Source organism: Anolis carolinensis, chromosome 4, assembly GCF_035594765.1.
Source record: "Anolis carolinensis isolate JA03-04 chromosome 4, rAnoCar3.1.pri, whole genome shotgun sequence".
Classification (NCBI taxonomy): Eukaryota; Metazoa; Chordata; class Lepidosauria; order Squamata; family Dactyloidae; genus Anolis; species Anolis carolinensis.
The window spans coordinates 98,336,673-98,356,096 of NC_085844.1; the positions used below are offsets into that span (position 1 = coordinate 98,336,673).

Sequence of the window (19,424 nt, forward strand, 5' to 3'; positions counted from 1 at the left end):
GTCCGAGCTAGCAGAAGTGGTCTCTAATGCGGACTTGGTCTCCCAAAAACTCATAGTTCTGGGAGACTTTAACATCCATGCTGAGACCACATTAACAGGTGCAGCTCAGGATTTCATGGTTGCCATGACGACCATGGGGCTGACTCAAGTTATATCTAGGCCCACACATCAGGCGGGACACACGTTGGACCTTGTCTTCATTGTGGACGGTGGGACAGTCAGAGTGGAGGAGCAAAATATCCTTCCGTTGTCATGGTCTGACCATCATCTGATCTGTTTAAGTTTCGCCGTGCCTTCTAACCTCCGCAGGGGTGGTGGACCCACTAAGATGGTCCGACCCAGGAGGCTGATGGATCCGGATGGACTTCTGAGGTCTCTTGGGGATCTTCCTGTTCTGGAGACTGGCGATCCTGTCGATGTCCTTGCTGATCGCTATAACAGTGAACTGAAAAGGGCACTTGACACGATCACTCCCGAACGTCCCCTCTCGCTGCGTAGAGTCACATAGACTCCTTGGTTCACTGAGGAGCTGGCTGTGATGAAGCGTGCGAGGAGGGGACTAGAGTGCATCTGGAGGAAATCTCAGGATGTGTCCGACCAAGCACGGGCTAAAGCCGCTATTAAGGCTTATTCTGTGGCTCTGCGAGCAGCCAGGAAAGCTTTCACGACTGCCCGCATAGCGTCTGCGGCCAATAGGCCATCGGAGTTGTTTCGAGTTGTTGGGGAGCTCCTGCGGCCTCCCGAGACCCAGGAGCTTCCCGATGATTTGGCAACTCGGTGCAGCGAGTTCGCGCACCATTTCGCAGGCAAAGTTGCTCAGATACGTCATGAGTTGGACTCCAGCTTAACTGTGGTTTCAGCGGAGGTAACCGAGGTACCTGTCTCTTCGATCTTGTGGGATTCTTTCCGGCTTGTTCTTCCTGATGACGTGGAGGGGATTCTTGGTTCTGTGAGGGCGACCACTTGCGCTCTGGATCCTTGTCCCTCTTGGCTGGTTAAGCTGGCCAAAGATGGGTTGCTGGTGTTTTTTGTGGCTATAATAAATGCCTCCTTGGGTCAGGGGTCATTTCCATCCTGTTTTAAGCAAGCGGTGGTAAAACCGCTATTAAAAAAGACCTCGTTAGACCCATCTGTATGTAACAACTACAGACCAATCTTCAACCTCCCATTTCTGGGCAAGGTTCTGGAGCGGGTGGTTGCCACGCAGCTCCAGGGGTTTCTCGATGACACCGATTTTCTGGACTGCTCGCAGTCTGGCTTCAGGCCTGGGCACAGCACCGAGACGGCTTTGGTCGCCTTGGTGGATGACCTCCGCAGGGAACTGGACAGGGGGAATGTGACCCTGCTGGTTCTCCTGGATATCTCAGCGGCTTTCGATATCATCGACCATGGTATCCTTCTGGGGCGGCTCTCTGGGATGGGGCTTGGTGGCACGGTTTTGCAGTGGCTCCAGTCCTTCCTGGAGGGCCGCTCCCAGATGGTGAAGCTGGGGGACACCTGCTCGGACCCCTGGCCATTGACCTGTGGGGTTCTGCAGGGGTCTATCTTATCCCCCATGCTATTTAACATCTACATGAAACCGCTGGGAGAGGTCATCCGGAGTTTTGGAGGGTGTTGCCATCTCTACGCAGATGACACGCAAATCCACTACTCGTTTCCATCTGATTCCAAGGAAGCCCCTCGGATGCTGAACCAGTGCCTGGCCGCTGTGGCGGACTGGATGAGGAGGAACAAGCTGAGAATCAATCCCGACAAGACAGAGGCCCTCCTGGTCAGTCGTGTGTCGGATCGGGGTACTGGGTGGCAGCCTGTGCTGGACGGGGTTGCACTCCCCCTGAAATCACAGGTCCGCAGTTTGGGGGTCATCCTGGATTCAGCGTTGACGCTTGAAGCACAGGTATTGGCGGTGGCCGGGAGGGCCTTTGCACAACTCAAACTTGTGCGCCAACTGCGACCATACCTCGTGAAGTCTGACTTGACCATGGTGGTCCATGCCTTAGTTACCTCTAGACTGGACTACGGTAATGCGCTCTACGTGGGGCTTCCCTTGAAGACGGCCCGGAAATTACAATTGGTCCAACGCTCGGCTGCCAGATTAATAACGGGGGCAAGTTACAGGGAGAGATCCACTCCCTTGTTTAAGGAGCTCCACTGGCTGCTGTTCATCTTCCAGTCCCAATTCAAGGTGCAGACCATCATCTATAAAGCCCTAAACGGTTTGGGACCCACCTACCTCCGTGACCGTATCTCCTACCATAAACCTGCCCGATCTTTACGATCATCCGGAGAGGCCCTTCTATCACCACTGTCTATATCCCAGGCCCGCCTTGTCAGTACAAGGGAGAGGGCCTTTTCTGCTGTGCCCCCCCCGACTATGGAATTCACTACCCACTGAAATCAGGCAAGCTCCCACTCTGTTAGCTTTTAGGAAAGACTTGAAAACATGGCTCTTCTGCTGTGGTTTCGGTGAGTAATTTCTGTTATATATTTCTGTGTTACTCCCCCCCAACATCTATCCTCTAGACTGTCCCACTTTCATGTGTCCCTGTCCACAGTGGAGTACTCCTCTGTCCCTCTTCCTCTGTCCTTCTCACTCCGAGTTTTTATCTTGGTGTTCATGCGGCCTGCCCTTGTTTTACTGTTTCTTTGGTTTTTTGATGTAATGTATATTATCATTTATTGTATTGCTTTTAATTGTGTTATGGTATGCTGTTTTTATATTTTATTATATTGTACTGCTCTGGGCATGGCCCCATGTTAGCCGCCCCGAGTCCCCGTTGGGGAGATGGTGGCGGGGTATAAATAAAGTTTATTATTATTATTATTATTATTATTTTATTTTGTGTATTGTTGGAATGTTTTAAGTTTATGTTAAATATGTTGTTGTTGTTCGGGCTTGTCCCTGTTGTGAGCCACCCCAAGTCCCTTTGGGGAGATGGGGCGGGATATAAAAATAAAGATTATTATTATTATTATTATTATTATTATTATTATTATTATTATTTAGTTTCTGATGCTAAATTGGTAGATGTGGTCCAGAAAGGTGCTGCGGATATAAGTAGGCTATAGTCAATATCAATCCCATAAACTGCTAAAGTGAAACAAATCATTAGGTCCTTGAGTGTAACCATTAAGGTTCTAATCATAGTTAAATGCCTGTTTGAAGAGCCATGTTTTCAGGTTTGTTCAAAAAACTTGGGAGAGTAGAGGCTAGCCTATTCTCCCTAGGGAGGGCATTCCAAAGCCAGGGGGCTACCACAAAGAAGGCCCTCTCTCTTGTCCCCACCAGCCATGCTTGAGATGGAGGTGAGCCCGAAAGGAGGGCCTCCCCGGCAGATGTTATGGCCCGCGCCGGTTCATAGAAGGAGATGAGGTCTCAAAGATAGGTTAGACCCGAACCACAGAGGACTTTGTAGGTAATAACCTGTACTTTGAATTGGGCCTGGAAACTTGTTGGTAGCCAGTGGAGCTGCTTTAATAGGGGCATTGTATTCTCCCTATAGCTAGCCCCAGTTAGTAATCTGGCTGCCAACCTTTGCACTAACTGCAGTTTCTGAGCTGACATCAAAGGCAGCCTCACGTAGAGTACACTGCAGTAGTTCATTCTAGATGTGACAAAGGCATGGACTACCATGGCCAAGTCAGGCTTTTAGAGGTACAGTCACAGCTGGCACACAAGTTTTAACTGTGCAAAGTTAAACTTGCTTATCCACTATTGCAACCTCATTGTTTTTAATTCAATGTGTTAATACCGTGTTGTGTTTTTTCGGTTGCTGTTTATATATTATTATTGGTTTTTGTTATTGTTCTTTCATGTTTCATATTTTATTTTATCATTGTTTTGAATCTGATTTTGCTGTAAGCCACCCCAAGTCCTCTTCGGGGGAGATGGAGGCGGGATATAAATAAAATTATTATTATTTATTATTAAAGGCCCTCCCAGCTACCGCCGACACATGAGCTTCAAGCGTCAGCACTGAGTCCAGGAGGATGCCCAGACTGCAGACCTGTGCCTTCGGGGGAGTGTAACCCCATCAAGCACAGGTAGAAAAAAAACTTTTAGCATGATGAGCTAAATGTTTAAAACAGGATGTAATAAGTGAAAGGCAGATGTTTATGTTAGATAACGTACAGTACAGAGTACAATCATAGCAATTTTCTTTTTTTAGCTATCTTTATGGCAATTGGTGTTTTTTACCTGATTGACATTACCATTGAGAAAACAGAATAATGTTCTGTGTTTTGCTAGTGTTTGTGGTTTTGTTTGTTTCTTGCTTTCAGGACTTTATAATTCCATTTGTAAACCTGCATCAAACCAAATCTAAACAAAAAAGGAAATGGAAATTCTATTTGTAATTCATATCTAAATAAGTTGCATGTTAACATACTAAATATGAAAATGTATGCTAAAGAAAATTTACACAATACATTTTATGTCTCTAAAGTAAGAAGGTGGGTCAAAATCTGTACTAAAGGATTGTAATGTGTAGGCATCGAATTACTGCCATTGTTGTAAGCCGCCCTGAGTCCCTTCGGGTGAGAAGAGCGGAATATAAATGTTGGAGATAAATAAATAAATATCAATTTTGCCTAAACCTTCCAATTTTCCATAAAGAAATGAGAAAATATTTTCTTCCATGTTTCAGGATCTCCAAAAATTTTTACGTATCTGTGCAAGACAGACCAGTGAAGACTCTATGGCTCTCTCATCTGCAGTGCGAAAATCTTGCAGATTTATGTACCTCTTTGTATATGATCCAATATATGATGTGGAGAGCTTTATCAGTACCCCTATAGAGTCTCCCACACTAGGGAGGAGACATTTCAAGGGCCCTTTTCTGGCAATGAGTGAAGCTAGAGGATGACAGCTTTTCAGCCCATGTTTAGTGTAAAATATGCGCATTGCCAACCATTACTTGCTAAGTAGGGGAGCCCCATATCAAATGATTTCCAGTCTATCAGAATTTCCAAGGACTAAGGCACACATGGAGCTCACACAAATGGGAACAATTACTCCGGGCTCACATGCTCAAATTATTAGTATTAAGGTGAGTGATTTCCAATGCTGCTTTTGCCCCTTTCTCCTGCTGCCTCTTTCTTGATTATTCATACTGCTACTCCATTCACACCTTGAAAGAAATGGAAAAACCTGGACAAAGGGCACTTGCCTCTCCACCTTCTGCACTGGCTGAAGGATACCTGATATCTCAGGCATCATCTACACCTACTGGATAAATCCAGTGTAAAGGTCTCCAGAGGCTCTGATGTTTTTCTATCAACACTAATCACACCATGTTTAACAGCTGTCATGCCATTTCATGTGAATCTGAAAACCTTTAAAGATGGAACAATGTCAACAACTAGTTAAGCATGTAAATTCAAAGAATATGAGAATTTTAGGCACGGGGGGAAATTAACAATCTCAGTTCTAAACTTCTGGCTATCAGCCTCCACCCAGTAGACTAAAATCCAGGAAATGTTTCATGAGAACCACCACTTCTCTAAATGTTTCTCCAACAACAGCAAGAATATCCCTCTGGACAGCAAAATCAAACAATTCCAACTGGATGGCCCCCCCCACGAGGGTCTCCCTCCAGGGCTAACCAAGAATGGATAACTTCGAAGTCCCTGAACAGAGTCAGATGTAGAGTTGGCAGATCAAAAGACAACCTGGCAAAACGGCACTACACAGAACAGTGGATCTCAACCTACTCCAGTTTACCAGCTGTTGGGATTTCTGGGAGTTAAAGACCAAAAACATCTGGGGACTCCAGGTTGAGAACCACTGACCTAGAAGAATCCTTCACCTTATGCGACTGTGGAGCAGAACAAACAACTCAGCATCTGTATACTTGCCCACAATGTCCTGCCTCATGCACAGAGGAAGAACTGTTTAAAGCTACAGACAATGCAGTCGCTGTTGCCCATTTTTGGTCTAAAACTATCTAGCAGTTTGTGATCCCTCTATTTTACCAGTTTTAAACTTATTTATTTATGCAATGCATTTGACTTGAAAATAAACAAGCTGTAAACTTTTTGATATTCATAAACCATGTAATACTTTAGTGTAAACTTTGGTGCTTTTAAAAAAAATATCCTAATTAGAATTCATACATAAAAAGATCACACATTGTATGTATGGCAATGTATGTTTTATTCTTTTACACACATGACTACTATATTTTATAGATATGCTGCTTATGTTTTGTTGCAGTTTCTCAAGTCACTTCTGACACACACAAAAATCTTTCACCTTGCACTGTGAAAAAAAAGGAAGAAAGCCAATGATAATATTTAATAGTGACAAATTGAAAGTGCTGCTAAGTGCTATTTCCATTTAGGTTCATATGCTTTAAAAATATACCATACCGAGAGACAGAAATAAAGCGCTTGAAAAACAAAGAAGTCGATCCTATCTAATCCATATCCACTGGTGTCATATAGCTGTCTATCTCTCTCCTAAGCAGATAATGCAGAAGCTTTCATGCTGTATGTGAACTGTAATTGATTTTGATGATTAACAATTTGCTCTCCATTTGTTCAGAGCGAGCTTGCAGATTGCTCCCTGGAGGCAAAAGGACAGTCAAAATAAGGAAACACTGAGGCGGGATGTTGACTCCAACTAACAGGTTTTGCTTTATGGGGCCTGCCAGTAATTCTGTCACTCGGCAGGATGCAGCTCCTGAACACCATGTAGCACAGCATCCTTGCTGCAAGGAAAGTCTAATTAATCCTGCCTAACAGGTAAGAGATGAAAAGAGGGATGATTAAGACATAGGACTGAATTTATATTTGTATGTGCATTTAAACATCTACATTTAGAATCCATAGCTGGAGTTGAATCACATAGCCTGTAGTGCAGAAGAATTCTATACCTGATTATTTTCTTGGCAGAGACAATGTCATAAAAAAACACTGCATATTTATCAAGTGTCTTAATATTTTCTTTGTCTAACCTCCCCCTCCCTATCAAGGAATCAACTTGCTATGGAGGAATGTAGTCCAACTCCTCATTTTCAATTACAGAATGAATCAAAAGCAGAATAAATGACAAAATTCGCAATTAAAACTGCAAAGTGTCATATCACAAACTTATTTTCCCATATAATATCCGGGAACTATTACTAAAAATATACATGATTGGCAAAACTGTTTCCTAATGAGCCCATGTTTATGATATATATGTTTTGCAAAGCCTATGTATATGATATATGCATTTGCAAATGGAAGATGGCTTCCACACATTTTTCACCCTTTGAAATTCCAAGGACATGCATTAAGTATCTTAGCCACAATCCATCATGGAAGTTAGGTGTGCTTTAAACTCATTTAGATCCCTTGCTTGGCTAACCAAGTTCTGAAAAGCACCAAATACCACACTTATTCCTAGCTAGTCCTTCAAATATGATAGATGAAAGATAATTCAAACCTGTGACAAGTTCTCTGATTTCCAAATCTGTGGCCTTGCGGAGTAATCGTACTAATGCTGGAATACCCCCACAGTTTTTCAAAGCAATTTTGTTGTCATCGTTGGCCTTCCCATACACCAAGTTCCTCAGAGCTCCGCAGGCACTACGGTGGACCTCTGTCATCCGATGGTCCAATAGGTCCACCAGCAATTGTATTCCTCCTTGTCTCCTTATCTGCAACAATAAAATCAAATCAAATGGATAAAAGGCTGCCCATGAAGCTTAATGTAACAACAATTGTAGATCAGTTTGAGCGAGAATCAGGAAGTGAACAAATGAGGATCTGCTAAGATAATAAAGTGCTGGGTCAACCTTCTTTATTTTGAAGGTTAGTAACTAATGGATAAATGTGTTTATCTGGTGGGGAAAGCAGTGTTCAAAACAGCAAGCAATGAAAGAACTGCTTTGAAAGAGGGAAAAAAACCAAGCTTCCAGCAGAAATAAAAGAAATATCTGTTGTATTTCTGGAATATGCTACCTGTCATGAAAATTACTGCCAGGATCAACAGTTCCAAAGTGCCTATATTAACTATGGATTGACACTGCAGCTTCTACAGGGCTATTAATTGGCATTGGAAAAGTAGGAAAGGATAGCTTTGTATATATAAAAAGTTATGAACACATAATTAAAAGCAAAGCTCTAATTTAAGTGCAATGAAGTTATAGCTCCCCCCAAAAAACTTTTTATGCATTGTTTAGATTTTATCAAGTGAAAGGTATCAAAATGTAAAGTAGTCACAATGAAAACTGAGAGTGAAAGTGTAAAAGACATATTGAAAATAGATGAATTGTAAGTAAGCCAATTAAACCAGATTCGTTCTACTTGGCTGCAGACTTAGACAGGAAAGTGCATTTTGAAAAGACTGCATATAATTTCTGGAGTCCTGTCAGTGCATTCCACTTAAGATACTGTGCTTTCCCCAGGACTGCAAAAATGGAGAGGAAAGGTAGGCAAAGCCTCTCCAAACAGGCTATTCCTCTGATGTCTTACCTGGTTTATAAATGCTACATCCACAACCTCCCCACTCTCTCACTGCTGCCATAGCTATGCACCACCAGAATTCACAATAAAATAAACAATGCAGATGACATAAACAAGATCACTGTCAATAGGAGTAAACAGTATTATTTATTTATTATTTATTTCCATCATTTCTATCCTGCCCTTCTCACCCGAAGGGACTCAGGTCGGCTTACAAAACCGGCAGAATTCCTTGGACTAATTGAAGCTTCTGAACAGTCTTCAAAGGCAGTGCGTTGCAGTAGTCTAATCGGGATGTAACAAGAGCATGGACCACTGTAGCCAAGTCCGGCTTCTCAAGGTACGGGTGCAGCTGGCGCACAAGTTTTAGCTGTGCGAAGGCTCCCCTAGCCACCACTGAGACCTGGGGTTCCAGGCTCAACGATGAGTCTAGGATCACCCCCAGACTGCGAACCTGCGTCTTCGGGGGTGTGTGACCCTGTCCAACACTGGCTGTAACCCTATACCCTGTTCGGCCTTTTGATTGACCAGGAGGACCTCTGCCTTGTCTGGATTCAGTTTCAATTTGTTGGCCCTCATCCAGACCGACACAGCTGCCAAGCACTGGTTCAGGACCTGGACAGCCTCCTTAGTGACAGGTGGAAAGGAGTAACAGAGCTGGACATCATCTGCGTACAAAAGACATTGCACCCGAAACTCCAGATGATCTCTCCCAGCGGCTTCATGTAGATGTTAAATAGCATGGAGGACAGTATTGAGCCCTGCGGGCCCCCAAAAGACAATGGTTGTGGGGCCGAGCAGGTGCCCCCCCCGTGACACCATCTGGGAACGACCCGCCAGGAAGGACCGAAACCACTGCAAAACAATGCCTCCGAGACCCATCCCGGCAAGGCGCCCCAGAAGGATAATATGGTCAATGGTATCGAATGCCGCTGTGAGGTCCAGCAGAACCAGCAGGGACACACTCCCCCTGTTCAGCTCCCGGCAAAGATCATCGACCAAGGCAACCAAGGCTGTCTCGGTACCATGCCCTGGCCTAAAGCCAGACTACGCCAGATCTAGAAAATCAGTGTCCTCCAAGAATGTCTGGAGTTGTGAGGCAACTACATGTTCCATGACCTTGCACAGAAAGGGGAGATTGGAAATAGGCCAAAAGTTACTGAATTGAGTGGGGTCCAGTGATGGCTTCTTCAACAGCGGTTTGATCACAGCCGTTTTTAGGCTCGCTGGAAACTTGCCTTCCCGGAGGGAGGCATTCACCATCACCTTCACCCCACTCGGCCAATCCCCCCTGGCTTCCCTCACCAGCCAAGATAGGCAGAGGTCTAGGATACATGGTCTTGCCTCTCCAAGGACCTTGTCCACATCCTCGAGCTCAACCAATTGAAATGAATCCATCAAAACTGGACAAGCAGATGCTTGTGCTACATCCTCAGAGTCTGCCGTTAAAATGGCGTCAAAGTCAGAGCAGATCAGAGCGACTTTGTCAACAAAGAACCGAACAAATGCTTCACAGCGGGCTGTCAAGTTGTCAGGGATCCCACCTTGAATGGTGGGATTTAACAACCCTCTGAAAACCTGAAACAGCTCCACTGGACGGTTCTTTGCAGACGCAATATTGGCTAGATGGTATGCTTCCTTGCAGCTTTTATTGCTGCGGCATATGTCCTAAGATAGGAGCATAGCCGTGCTTGGTCTGACTCGCTGCACTCCCATCGCCACACACACTCTAGTTTCCTCTTCTTTCGCTTCATTGCTGCCAGCTCCTCAGTAAACCAAGGAGCTGGTTTAGCTCGGTTACTCGAGAGGGGACATTCCAGAGCAATCGTGTCTATTGCCCTGGTCATCTCCCCATTCCAGAGAGAGACCAGAGCATCGACAGGATCACCTACCGAGGAGGCGGAAAAATCCCCAAGAGCTGTCAGGAATCCTTCTGGATCCATAAGCCTCCTGGGGCGGACCATTTTAATAGGTCCTCCACCCCTGCAGAGGTTAGGGGGCGCAGTTAGTCTAAACCTGATCAGGTGATGGTCAGTCCATGGCAACGGAGTGATGGTCAGCTCCTCCACACCGCCACCTTCCTCCCATCCATGACAGAAAACCAAGTCCAGTGTGTGTCCAGTACTGTGGGTAGGGCCTGTTACTAATTAGGACAGCCCCATGGTTGCCATGGAGGCCATGAAGTCCTGAGCTGCACCTAAGAGGTTGGTCTCGGCATGGACATTGAAGTCCCCCAGCACTATGAGCTGTTGGGACTCCAACGCCAGGCCTGAGACCATCCTGGCTAGCTCAGGCAGGGAGAGTGTAGTGCAACGGGGTGGATGGTACACCAACAGAATCCCTAATCTGTCCCTGTCTCCTACCCTCAGGTGAACACATTTGAACATGGTAGACTGCAGGACAGGGCACCTGGTCAGGGGGATGGAATCCTTATAGACCACTGCGACCCCACCTCTCCGTCCTCCAGATCTCGGTTGGTGCTGTACGGAGTAACCTGATGGGCAGAGCTGGGTAAGATTGACCCCTCCCATCTCATCCAGCCAGGTCTCTGTTATACATGCCAGGTCTGCATGTTCATCCAAGATTAGATCTTGGATGAAAGATGTCTTCCCATTTACAGACCTGGCATTGAACAGCACCACCTTTAATCTGGAGGGACCGCCATCGTGGTTACCCAGATTAGTTATGTCAGGAGACCATTTTGTAGCTATTGATATCCTTTTTAAAACTCTAGGTCGAATTGAATAATTTGGTCTCCCTTTCCCGTATCTCCCCTTCCCTGACACTACCTCTATAGGGGCTCCCGATCCACAGGAACACCCCCCTCCTCCATCGCGCTGTCCTCTCTCTTCCTCTTCCCCTGGTCCAAACGATGTCATTTGATTTACTGGTTATTTAATTTATTGGCATCCTTTCCCACACATTCCCTCCCACCTTGTGGTCTCCACAACGCTCCTGCCACCCCCTCCAACAATACAAAATGCAAATGCAGTTGTAAAGTGCAAAAGGTGCAAGAGCAGTATGGGTACAGGGACCAGATCTATCAAAAATGCAAGGCAGGCTAAAGGGTGTAATAATGGGTGAGTTCATTCAGCCTTGATTTTATAAAGTGCCACAACAGAACCAATTAAAAGGGTCAAAACTTAATGAATTAATCAAAGGACCAGGTTTCGCAGCATGTAGCGGTTGTTATAGCAGCAGTATTCAGGTTAATGATCAATGTTCAGTAGGACAGACTCACAGTTCTGATGTAACCTTAGTAGTTATTACTTAAAGTATTAAATCAGGAGGGAAGGGTCAGAGAAAGGTCTTTTAAAATATCTACAGTTTGCTGGTATTTTATTGGTATTTACCAGCCATGGCCTAACAAAAGAGTTCTCACAGCAACCAGTTAGGTCCAACAGCCAGCACACAACAGTACACACAACATTGGCAGTGGTTTTCCTCCAATACACAGTGCACAGTGGGAAAGACTCCAGAGTAAAGCTGGTAGCAGGTAAAAACTATACCATGCATCTTTTCACAATCTAGTTGAGCTAGCTTTCTTTTACTTGAAACTGGTGGCTTCATGTTAACAGCATTGTAGTAAGACATTAGGCCACTTTGGGGTTTTAAATTGAAACCAAAGATAAATTAACATTTTAATGTATAGGTTGTCCCCAAGTTACGAATTAAATAGGTTCTGTAGGTTTGTTCTTAAGTTGCATTTGTTTGTAAGTGGGAACAGATACATTTTAAAGTGTAATTTTAGGGGTGTGTTTGTGTGTGTGTGTGTGTGTGTGTGTGTGTGTGTGTGTGTGTATATATATATATATAAAGCTTTGGATAGCATAGGGAAGGGTTAACAACACCTCTGTGTTGTTTGATTTGCGGTTTATGCTCCTGTTTAGAAGATTTCACCTCACTTCCTGTCTCTGTGATAACTGGATTTTGAAACATTTGGCTAGTTGTGGAAACAAGGATTGGTGAGAAAGCTTCAGTGAATACACTTTTTCCCCATGATAACTCTTTCAGGAGTTAATTTCCCTTCCTAGGGGCAGATTTTTCTCACTTACTGCTGTCTCACCCCCATTCTTAACTATGAGTCATTTGTAAGCTGGATGTTTGTAATTCAGGGACTGCCTGTACAGTCATCCCTCCAAATTTGTAGTTTTCAGTTTTGCAGATTTGATTATTCAATGGGGAAATCCCAACACCTCGCACTCCACCTCAGTGGCAGCGATGCCTCCCCATCACATGTGGGGAAGCGTCGCCATGTGGCTTGCCCCCACATTGGCCCTGTGGTTTCTAATATGTTCTGGGTGCAGTGTTGGATTCCAGTTAATCAACTCTTGGATTCCAGTTAATCAACAGAGCCCTGCCAGAAGTGAGTTTGCATCGTGTGATGTGCAGTGTGGGGCTCCATCAGTCAGCTGTGCTAGGATAGTTTCATAGGATGCTTGCAGCCCATCTTGTGACGAATTCCTTAAACTTGGAGTTATAAAAACGTAAGGTCCTAGTAATTCTATTACTGTAAGTTCAAGGATTATTGTGATGATCCATGGGCCTTGTAGTCCTGCTCAGGACATTGTAATTCCTGATGAAGATGAAAACTTGGGGTTTTTACCTTCCCAGTCTGAACTGGTTTCCTCTCAGCCAGATCTTTCCCAGGCAGATCTGGGAACCTTGCACCTGCAAGAAAGTTGTCTCCCAGAAGTATGTCAAACAAGCCCAGAGCCTACTTCTCCCGTGTTCTTGCGCCGGGAGTTTTGTAAACAACAGAGAAGTTTGGATTCAGCTTCGCGCAGGAGTGCGAGGATTGCAGCTAAGAATGTAGCCAATTAAGACTGCTTCTCGTGAGAATCTTTAAGGAGTTTAACATCTGGTCTCAGAGTTTAGCTTTCGTTTCTGATTCCCAGAGAACTGCTTCGGTGGGAAAGTTAGACTCTATATAGATGTTTTACCCGCGTAGTAACTTCGCGGAGTCAATTCGTCAGCCTACGGAGCGAGTTGTGTCTGGACAGCGCGCTCCGATTCAAGCCTCGCTCCTGCTCAAGCCTTGCCTTGCTATCCAGCCTTCGCCTTGCTTCCCAGCCTTTGTTTATCTACGGACTTTGCCTTGTTTCCCAGGACTAATCCTTGCCTTGTTCCACGGATTTTACCAAGTTATTCCACGGACCTTGTTCTTGTTCCTAGTTACCTTGTTCCACGTTTTAAGCCTTGTTTCAAGTATCAAGTTATTTCCTAGCCTTGCTCAAGTTTATGGACTAAAGGACCTTGTCATCTCCCCTCACTTTGCCTGGCAAAGTGAGTGTTTCGGTTATTGGATTACAACTTTGGACCATAATATTTCTTATTGGACATTGCTTTTTGGGACTAATTTTGACCTTTCCTGAAAGGTCCGCTTCTGAACTAACTTTTACATTTGTTTTTATTAACCTTATATATTTCCTTAATAAAGATATTAGTTAGAATCTGGCCTCTGCGTATGGTTATTGGTGCTCTGTAGCTGGGGTCGTGACAGTTTGACTCCGCCACCCTAAGCACCAATTAACCTCGGCCAGAATGTCTACCGGAACCGTGCCCGGTGGGCAGCCACTGAGCTACACCATCAGCAAGGACGAAGTGGATCGCATCCGCGACAGACTCAACGCCCAGGATGGAGAAATAAAGGGCTTGCGGGAGCGCGGAATCCGCCTCCCGGCCATGGCGTTGCCTACCAAGTTTACTGGAGAAGCTTCTAAGGTTCATGTTTTCCGTCGCCAATGTCAAGCTTATCTAGAGGCCCGTGATGCCGAGTTTCCCCAAGAAGACATCAAAGTGGCATGGGTTTACAGTCTTCTAGACGGGCCAGCGGCCAACTGGGCGACGGCACTGTTCGACCAAGCCTCTCCACACCTAAGATCAGCGCAACACTTCTTGGACCACCTCAAGGAGACTTGGGGAATCGAGGACAATTTGGAGGCAGCCGGTCACAAACTCCGTCGCCTTTTCCAAGGAGACAGACCTATGTCTCAGTATATAGCCGAGTTCCGAGTGCTGGCCCACAACACCGGCTGGAACGATGTAGCCCTCAGAGGACAATTCCGGGAGGGTCTCAACATTGAAATGCTGGAAGAAATCTCCAAGGTGGATCCTCCCCAGACCCTCGAGGCACTCATTGATCAATGTTTACGGGCTGAAGTCATGATTGCCAACAGGAAACAGTGGGTTCGAGGACAGGGCAGTAGAGCCGGGGCAAAACCCCCCGCTCCCGCCAGCGTCCAGCCACGTCCAGTGTGGAGACCCCCACCGCCAACCCCATACCCCAGAGGAGGCGAGGAGGTGCCGATGCAGTTGGGCAATGTGCGTCCCAGACTAGATGCCGCCGAGAAGGCCCGTCGTCAACGCTTAAACCTCTGTTGGTACTGCGGGAACGGGGGCCACTTCGCCAGAGAGTGCCCAGCCAAAGGGAAGCCTGCCGCCCGTCTTGCGGCGGCGTCCTCCACGGAGACGAAGGCGTCTGAGCCGACTAGCACACAGCCGGCGGGGGAAGCCAACGACCGGGTGTAGAGAGGCTCGCCAACCCGGTCAAAAAATCCATTCAAGAGCCGCCAACCGGGGTCCTGTTCCTTCTCGTGGTCACATTATGGTCAGCAAAAAGGGGACCCGTCATGATCCACGCCATGATAGACTCTGGAGCTACCAACAATTTCATTGATAGAGAGTATGCCGACTCTCTGGGATTACAATATCATGATTTCAAGAATGCCCGTGTGGTGCAAGCCATAGACGGCCGCCCCCTCAAGACGGGGCCCGTAAGTCAGTGGTCGGAACCCACCAGGATGTGGATAAGGGAACATATGGAAGAGATTTCCTTCTTTGTTACCGAGGTCCCCCATTTCCCTGTGATTTTGGGAATTCCATGGCTGACTCTCCACGACCCTAACATTTCCTGGTCCAACAGAGAACTGCAGTTTGCTTCACCGTACTGCCAAAACCATTGCCTCGTAGCCAAGGTCTGCCATGCCACAGACACCGAGCCCATCATCACCTTGCCAAAGAAGTACTCCGAGTATTGGGATGTATTCAATGAGAAAGAAGCCGAAAAATTACCCCCACATAGACCTTATGACTGTGCCATTGACTTGGTGGAGGGGGCCCCGATCCCGCGAGGGCATCTCTACTCCCTGACTGAACCAGAGCAAGAAGCTCTCAGGGAATTCCTAGAGACAAACCTTCGCAAGGGATTCATCAGACCCTCTCAATCCCCAGCCGCCTCCCCAGTGATGTTTGTGAAGAAGAAGTCAGGGGAACTACGCTTGGTGGTGGACTACAGAGCATTGAACAATATCACCAAGCGGAACAGCTATCCCCTGCCCTTAATCTCGGATCTACTGGACCGGCTTCGAGGAGCCAAGGTTTACACCAAGCTGGATCTTCGGGGGGCTTACAACTTAGTTCGCATCAGGGAAGGGGACGAGTGGAAGACCGCCTTCCAGACCAAATTCGGATTATTCGAGTCCCGAGTTATGAATTTCGGTTTATGCGGAGCTCCCGCAACGTTCCAGCATTTTGTCAATGACATTTTCCAGGACTATCTAGACAGGTTCTTGATAATCTACCTGGACGATTTTTTGGTGTTTTCTAGATCACAATCAGAACATGAGAACCACGTCAAAATGGTGTTACAACGATTGCGGGATCATGGACTTTATGCCAAGCTGGAAAAATGCGCCTTTGATCTACAAGAGGTAGATTTCCTTGGTTACCGCATCTCGCCTCTAGGGCTTTCCATGGATCCAGCCAAGGTTTCAGCAGTATTGGAATGGCGGGCGCCAACTAACAAGAAAGAGGTGCAGCGTTTCTTGGGGTTCGCGAACTATTACCGCAAGTTCATTCCAGATTTTGCCCGCTGGTCCGACCCCATCACTAGCTGCATCCGTGGAAAGCAGCCTTTCCGCTGGACTGATCAAGCAGAGAAAGGGTTCCAGCAACTAAAGAAACTATTCACCTCCCAGCCAATTCTACAGCACCCAAATCCTGGAACCCCTTTTGTGGTGCAAGCGGACGCCTCTGATGTGGCAATTGGGGCTGTACTCTTACAACCGGTGGGAGATCACCTCCATCCCTGTGCCTTTTACTCTCGTCAACTAACCACACCAGAGAGGAATTACACCATTTGGGAAAAAGAACTACTGGCCATAAAGGCAGCCTTTGAAACTTGGAGACATTGGCTAGAAGGGGCCAAATTTCCCATTGAAGTCCACACTGATCATCGTAATCTAGAACATCTAAGAACTGCCCGCAAACTAAATCAGAGACAGCAACGTTGGGCTTTATTCTTTGAACGTTTCAACTTCCAGATCCATTATGTGACCCCAGCCCAAACCAAGCAAGCAGACGCCCTGTCACGTAAACCGGAATACGCTGCAGGACGCAAGGAGACCTTTGAATCCCAACTACTACAACCCGAGAACTTTGCCACGCTCACAGTGGGGAACACCAAATCCACTCCCATTGGTTCAACTTCCTCTACTCCAGGACCCATCTGTGCTCAAGAAATCAGGGCTAGTCAGCAAGCAGATGCCTGGGCGCAGGACCAACTTCGTCAAGGTCTGCATTTTCCCTTTTCGCTTAAAGATGGACTGCTTTGCTATAGAAATCATGTTTATATCCCACCCGGACCGGGCAGGGAAAAAGCGCTTCGTCTGTGTCATGACTGCAAACCAGCAGGGCATTTCGGACTATTTAAAACCATGCATTTGATCCTAAGAGATTTTTGGTGGCCCAAGATCCGCAAAGATGTGGAAAAATATGTCAACACCTGCCCAGTATGCCAGCGCTCCAAGATAAGAAGGGAGAAACCCTCAGGGCTTCTACATCCCCTTCCTACCCCATCTCGCCCATGGGAAATAATTTCTGCGGATTTCATCACTGACCTACCACCTTCCTGTGGATTCACCACGATCCTAGTGGTGGTGGACCTTTTCACCAAGTTAGCCCATTTCATACCCTGTGAAGGTCTTCCCACGGCCAAAGAGACTGCAGATCTATTCCTCCAACATGTTTTCAGACTACATGGATTGCCCAAGAGTTTAGTCACAGACCGTGGTTCTCAATTCACCTCTCGTTTTTGGAAGGCACTACAAAAACTATTGGGCATAGACTCTCGCTTATCTTCAGCTCATCATCCTCAAACAGATGGGCAAACGGAGCGCACCAATGCCACCTTGGAGCAGTATCTTCGCTGTTATGTAAACTACCAACAGGACAATTGGGCTTCTCTGTTACCACTGTCAGAGTTTGCTTATAACAATGGAGTTCAAGCTTCTACAAAAGAAACGCCGTTCTTTGCAAACTACGGCTTTCACCCACGTTTCTTCCCCCCTGTCATTGAAACTTCAGAAGTTCCCGCAGCAGAGGATTGGCTGCAGGAACTCACAGCGGTACAACAACTTTTGCTCCAGCAACTGGACCAAGCCAAGGAGGACTATAAACGCCACGCTGACAAACATCGCCAGCCGGGCCCCGAAATCAAGGTAGGAGATCGGGTTTTCCTGTCCACTCGCTTTCTGCCCTCCCACCGCCCTTGCCGGAAGTTAGATGCCCGTTTCATTGGCCCCTATCCAGTGGTGGCGCAATTAAACCCCGTGACTTTCAAACTCCAACTTCCGCGTTCAATGCGCATCCACCCAGTGTTTCACCGTTCCCTGCTCCTTCCGGCGGATGGTGTGCGTCCTGATACAGACCAACCGGCCCCCCCTCCTGTTTTGATGAATGGGGAGGAGGAGTTCGAGGTTGAGGACATTTTGGATTCTCGCTTTCACCGCCGCCGCCTGCAATATCTCATTGACTGGGTGGGTTTTGGCCCTGAGGAGCGCTCTTGGGAAGACGCCTCCACAGTTCACGCTCCTGATCTAACCCGTCGCTTTCATCAGACCTATCCCACCAAACCGCGGCCTCGCGCTTCGGGGAGAGAGTCCCAGTTTGGGAGGGGCCTTGAGGAGGGGGATAGTGTGATGATCCATGGGCCTTGTAGTCCTGCTCAGGACATTGTAATTCCTGATGAAGATGAAAACTTGGGGTTTTTACCTTCCCAGTCTGAACTGGTTTCCTCTCAGCCAGATCTTTCCCAGGCAGATCTGGGAACCTTGCACCTGCAAGAAAGTTGTCTCCCAGAAGTATGTCAAACAAGCCCAGAGCCTACTTCTCCCGTGTTCTTGCGCCGGGAGTTTTGTAAACAACAGAGAAGTTTGGATTCAGCTTCGCGCAGGAGTGCGAGGATTGCAGCTAAGAATGTAGCCAATTAAGACTGCTTCTCGTGAGAATCTTTAAGGAGTTTAACATCTGGTCTCAGAGTTTAGCTTTCGTTTCTGATTCCCAGAGAACTGCTTCGGTGGGAAAGTTAGACTCTATATAGATGTTTTACCCGCGTAGTAACTTCGCGGAGTCAATTCGTCAGCCTACGGAGCGAGTTGTGTCTGGACAGCGCGCTCCGATTCAAGCCTCGCTCCTGCTCAAGCCTTGCCTTGCTATCCAGCCTTCGCCTTGCTTCCCAGCCTTTGTTTATCTACGGACTTTGCCTTGTTTCCCAGGACTAATCCTTGCCTTGTTCCACGGATTTTACCAAGTTATTCCACGGACCTTGTTCTTGTTCCTAGTTACCTTGTTCCACGTTTTAAGCCTTGTTTCAAGTATCAAGTTATTTCCTAGCCTTGCTCAAGTTTATGGACTAAAGGACCTTGTCATCTCCCCTCACTTTGCCTGGCAAAGTGAGTGTTTCGGTTATTGGATTACAACTTTGGACCATAATATTTCTTATTGGACATTGCTTTTTGGGACTAATTTTGACCTTTCCTGAAAGGTCCGCTTCTGAACTAACTTTTACATTTGTTTTTATTAACCTTATATATTTCCTTAATAAAGATATTAGTTAGAATCTGGCCTCTGCGTATGGTTATTGGTGCTCTGTAGCTGGGGTCGTGACAATTATCTTGAAAGAGTTTCATCCA

General features: G+C 46.5%; 1 protein-coding gene across 10 annotated transcripts in view; it reads right to left on the minus strand.

The window, feature by feature from the left end:
• The window catches only part of ctnnd2 (catenin delta 2), a 932,891-nt gene that overhangs the window by 138,390 nt on the left and 775,077 nt on the right, over positions 1-19,424 (minus strand). For all 10 annotated transcript variants that reach the window (XM_062979377.1, XM_062979381.1, XM_062979376.1 and 7 more), the window contains one exon: positions 7,430-7,643. In XM_062979377.1, the coding sequence (XP_062835447.1) occupies positions 7,430-7,643 (214 nt within the window). The remainder of the gene's footprint in view (positions 1-7,429; positions 7,644-19,424) is intronic.